At 38.4% G+C, this 5,478-nt stretch overlaps 1 protein-coding gene across 1 annotated transcript; it reads right to left on the bottom strand.

Annotated features, from left to right (window-relative positions):
• Nucleotides 1-2,446: 2,446 nt before the first annotated feature.
• Nucleotides 2,447-4,123, bottom strand: LOC145043161 (large ribosomal subunit protein eL8y). The gene is made up of 7 exons (XM_078991728.1): nucleotides 4,034-4,123; nucleotides 3,836-3,880; nucleotides 3,508-3,709; nucleotides 3,186-3,355; nucleotides 2,958-3,086; nucleotides 2,792-2,884; nucleotides 2,447-2,696 (listed from the first exon to the last, which is right to left on the bottom strand). The coding sequence occupies exons 1-7, from the start codon at nucleotides 4,034-4,036 to the stop codon at nucleotides 2,565-2,567; spliced, it is 774 nt and encodes a 257-aa protein (XP_078847854.1). The 5' UTR covers nucleotides 4,037-4,123; the 3' UTR covers nucleotides 2,447-2,564.
• Between the last annotated feature and the right edge of the window lie 1,355 nt (nucleotides 4,124-5,478).

Raw genomic sequence — 5,478 nt, 5'->3', positions numbered from 1 at the left:
CACCTTTGCGGGTGACGGCGAAGTGATCACAGCACCGGACATCGGAAATTATACTCCGTCAGTCGACGTAAGGCTGTACGCTTCCTAGAAAGTAGCAAACTCGGAGGAACTAGGGATTGATCAATCACATCACCGAAACTGAAGCGACAACCAAGCAAAGTCGCGACATGTGTATCAGCAGTTAAGTCCAGAACATCATAGCTAGCTAGCAAATGCTATGATTACTGGACTGGGGGACTTGATGACATGCCCCTAAGAGCGGGCCAGGAATAAAGGTAGTCCCCAGCATGGTCGCCCTAGCGGATCCCCAGCTGCTAGGTGCCCCAACAGGACGACTGTGTGGATGGCCCAGCCCCGCCAAGGGGCACCTTCCACTACAGGACAAGGATAACGGCTCCAGGCGACAAAGACCACATCCAGAGCATTATCGTCTGGACCAATCATTGTACCTGACACAACGAGGAACATGACTCACCAATAAGGACATCGGATCTTGTCGGGACTATAGTCCTTGAGGATCCTCAGTATAAAAGGATCACCACTTTGCCTTGAAGGGTAAGCTATCTCTCCCGATTCTCATCCCTCACTCTCCAATACACAACTAACTTGACTGTCGGAGCGTTTTTTCGGAACCTCCTTCCGGAGAATGGCTGACAGTTTTCTCTCTTTATGACCTCTCAGATTCCTATCCTACGAACTCAACCTTCACCATCCAAGTGGTCGGAGCCCAGGTGGCATCATATATATATATATATATATATATATATATATATATATATATATATATATATATATATATATATATATATATATATATATATATATATATATATATAAAGAAAAAAACAAAAAGATGCATGTATAAAATAGATAAAGTGGGCAGGTGAGCCTCTGCACATGCATTCATATTCGCATGCATTTAATTTCAATTGTCAATAAATTTAATCAAAAGTGAGTGGGTTTGTGAACCCAATTTAATGCTTTAAACCAATGAACTCGTTGAACCCTCTTAAGATAGAACGGTTAACCGGCGGTACCGCCAAACCCTCTTAAGATGGAACGGTTAACCGACAGTACCGCCCTTTCAAACCGTTACGGTACCTTCCTCCCTAATCAATGACTGTGGACTTGGACAATTGAACTAACATGCATTCAATTGTTGGCCTAACCTCAATATAGTATTAAAAAATGGCTCCATAAAATATAGGCCTTGTGCTTATGTCTATTTTGCCCATGCTCTTCATCGGGCCTACTACAAAATAGAACGTTTTAAGGAACAATATAATGTAATTCAACTCACAACACCTTCTCTAACATATGGATATTCACACAAACTGCCCCTATTTAGTAATTTCATCTTGTTGCATCCAGTATTATAACTTTAAATGTGATTAAGGGACTGTTTGATTCCATGTTAACCCAGTTTGGTCAGACCCTTTTAACTGATTTGGTCCGGTAAGTGCCATTTATTTTGTATCTTATTCGATCCACAGTCAAATCCTCTTATTCGGTCCGCCAGAAAAAGACGCTGACTCGAAAAGTGGACACAGTTGCCCCTTGACTCATGTCCGCCATCCTTCAATCGATCGATTTGTTCCTACCACCACCACCATCGGTCGTCTTCTTATTTAACTATGCTTCAATAAGTTTCATGAAATCAATGATTCTCCATCCACCACCACCGGTTGTCTTCCTCTTTAATCCATTGTTTGGATTCAATTCATAAAATCGATTTCATGAAATATAGTAAAGCGTAGGGCTTCTGAAGATGCAGCTTCTAAAACTAGCAACCCCCGGTCGTCTTCCTCCGACCAGTCGACCGGAGACAGCCATTCCTCCTTCCGACCAAGTGGGTATGAAGACACAACTTCTAAAACTGGCAACCCCCCTCCCCGAGTCGTCTTCCTCCGACCAGTCATCCAAAGACCACCATTCTTCCTTCCGACCAGGTGGTTATCTTTTCCTGTTTGCTCTATTTTTGCTGAGATTTCGACTTGTTGTTCCTTTTCAATTTTGTTGTTAATTGTTGTTCCTTTTCGATTTTTTGTGACTTGTTTTATCTTCCAAACATGTTGCTTTGTTGTTGCTGAATTGTTGTGAGTTTTTCGATTTTGTATTTTGCTAAGAATTTTTTTTTAAAATCGATTCTTCAACATCAATTATGAAATCACATTTATGTATGAAAACAGATTATGAAATCACATTTATGTATGTTTAATTAGTTGGGTTTTTTCCTATAAGATCTTTAATATCACTTATGAAATTTTTAAAAGACATATGAGTAACGATAAATGATCTCATCAGATGGCAGATGGGAAATGTTACTCAAGGAGTGAAGATTAATTAGATTGGTAGAGAGAGGAAAGATTGGCCCAGTTAAGAACAAAAACTAAGAACACAAAAATAGTGCATAACATAATCAATAGTGAATTGTTGATTGCTAATATAACCAACCAAAACTGAATAAAACTGTGATATTATCAAACTCATGAATCTTGCCTTTGATAACATATAAAAACTTAAAGAGGTTCTAAACACAAAGCTTTCAAGATAATGAAGGGTATTTATGTCAATCTCTGAGCAGCCTCCTTAGCAAGAACCCTCTCTTTTGCTTTGGTTTTAGCCTGTGATTTAGACCCCATTATTCCACCACCCCATTTCTTTCTGTACTCCTCATACTTATCATTAAAATTGGCCTGAAACAACAACAGACATTCATTCATTTATTTCAGAATCAACCATAAAAATTCCAAAAATTCTTAAATCCATGAAACTTTATATGAAAACAAACCTTGATGGCTTCCAAGATTCTACTGAACTCCATCTTATCTTCATTCTTAACTGTAGTCAAGCACAGAGCAGCTGCAGTTTTCTGATGAACAATCTGATATAATATAACAGCAAACATGTTAGAACTAAAGCAAAACAATCAAGGGTATTTAAGGAAAAACACTTACAGTTCCCAAACGAGATTTTCCCTTCACAATGCAGTAAGGGATTTCCATCTTTCTGCACAATGCAGGAAGCCAGACAACCAATTCAATGGGGTCTACATCATGAGCAATGATCACCAATTGAGCCTTGTTCTGAAATTGGGAGTGAAAATAAGAAAAACTTAAGCTTTTTGTTTCAGAAAGATTAAAAAGTTTGTATATTTAGATGGTGGAAATGAAAAAATCAAAAACCTGTTCAATAAGATAGGTGATATGATTTAGACCATATTTGACAACAATGGGCTTCTTGGCTTCAACTGTCTTTCCTTCAGATTCAGCTTGAGCTCTTTTCAGAAGTCGTTCCTTTTTTGCTGCTTTATCCTCAGGTCTGTACTTGAGAAGCATCTTGAACAAAGTTGTTGCTAAGTATTACATAAAAAAGAGCTCTATGATCAATAGTTTATAAAACCAGACAAATAAATTGTCTTCAAACGTTAATACAAAACTTAAGCTGATTATAGACTTTGAGATAAAGGAAGGAGGATATTTGTGAGATAATATCATAGATGATTACCTAGATTCTTGTCGAGGGTCTTGGTGAACTGATTAAGAGCAGGTGGAACCTTCAAACGCTGCTTGAGAATCCTCCTCTTCCTCTGAATACGAACAACTTGTGGCCATCGCACAAATCTGTGAAGATCCTTCTTCGGAGGCAATGCTCCACCTATGCCGAATTGTTTCGACCTTTTCTCGAACAAAGGGTTGGCTACCTTCTCCTGGAGTGAAAAGACATCGAATTAGGAAGCGTGAATCAAACAATATAAACGAGTTCAGAACATGCTTAAATCATAGGCAGCGACTGGTTGTAAACTAGAAACGTATACTAATCTAAGTAATCATACCGTTTTCTTCTTCGTCGCGACTGCCTTCCCACCCTTTTTTGGAGCCTTCGAGAAAACAAAATCAAACAAACAGAGTCATGTCATAATCAAACAATAGAAAATGAGAGCTGGTGAAAAGAACATACGCCTTTAGGAAACACAATAGCAGGAAACATGAAACTATAACGATTAACAGATATTGAAGATGGAGTGGCTCACCATTGATGAAAGTTGGGGATCCGAAGTTCCAATACAGCGACGAGAAGGTAGACGATGGAAGATGGGGTTTTTAGGGTTTTTTACGCAAATCTAGAGTGGGCTGGGCCGGTGGGCCTTGCTCTGTTTTCCCAAAAATCAACTAAAGGGTTTTTTTTTTCTTTTCTTTTTTTGGCGGTTAGAAATTTATATGTAAATATTGTTTTTTTAGCAAAATAAACTCTCCGAATAAATGAATATATTTTTTCTTTTATATGGAAATGAGTAATAACCGATATCTATTTATTCAGAACATGTTGAAAGTTAAAATTATAGATGACCATATTAAAAAATTAAAAAAATAAAATGTTAATAACATAAGTAATAATTTGAATGGAAACAACCAAAACACCGTCAAAGTATGTGTGATAATCTAAGTCGGGGATTTTGATTTTTCAGGTTCATAGGTTTGGGTTCCAAACACCAAGAGGGAGATGGGGTATGGGGTATGGGGATGCTTCTAATTTATCTACATGCTAATTCACAAGTCCTAGATGAACATGATTTTCATGTGATATTTTTTTTCCTGGTTTTTCAATTTTTGTGGTGATTTGTTTTATCTTTTCTCGATGTCGTTTCCACGTGTTGCCATCATCAGAACCAACGTCTACGTGTCGGGTCCAAATCCCTCCATCGCCACTGCCATTAAGTACAGCATCTTCTACTACCTTCCAGTTCATTTCACACACCCAACGCTCCTCCAAACCACCACCTTTAGCGATTCAATTTGTTACTTCTGCTTCTTCCTCATCTTCCTCTTTAGCGATTCAATCTGTTATTCTTTGCTTCTGACTCTGTCTACCACATCTCTCATCTTCGTCACCAGCGTCGTCAATGGCTACTCAATCTGTTACTTCTGTTTCTTCCTCTTCCAACATTCACCCGCCGCCACCACCACCACCTAAGGAGTCGCTCGGCAGCCGTTACAAGTTCATCTGGCCTCTTCTTCTCGCTGCCAATTATTCCATCGGAGGTACACTTCGTAAATACCTTTATATCCATTTACACTCATACGTATAATAATCCCAGGCTTAATTGTTCTTCCTCCTATTTTATCTTCTTTAAATGAACATAAAACATGTTTAGGTTTTTTTCTATTCATGATGCTAAATCTGATTATTTGGTTATTTTTTCGATTGTCGATTACAGATTAGATTTTTCGGTACCTTTTGGCTTTTGGTATGTGTTTGACTTGGTGTTTGAATTTAGCATCGATGATTTCTTTCGATTTAGGATTCGAAATGAAAATTAGTGTCGCTAGGTTCTTATTTTGTGTGTTCGGCCAGCTTCTTCTAGATCTTTGACCCATCGATTCAACCCACCGACTGCATGTTTACTCCACCACCATAAGAGTTATTCAAGGGTTTCATAATTCTAGCCTACAAAAGCCACCGGCTTCTACACCCGTC

This window comes from Lactuca saligna, chromosome 4, assembly GCF_052625555.1.
Source record: "Lactuca saligna cultivar CGN05327 chromosome 4, ASM5262555v1, whole genome shotgun sequence".
Classification (NCBI taxonomy): Eukaryota; Viridiplantae; Streptophyta; class Magnoliopsida; order Asterales; family Asteraceae; genus Lactuca; species Lactuca saligna.
Note: the sequence above shows the minus strand (reverse complement) of the source record. Positions and strands in the feature narration are given on the sequence as shown.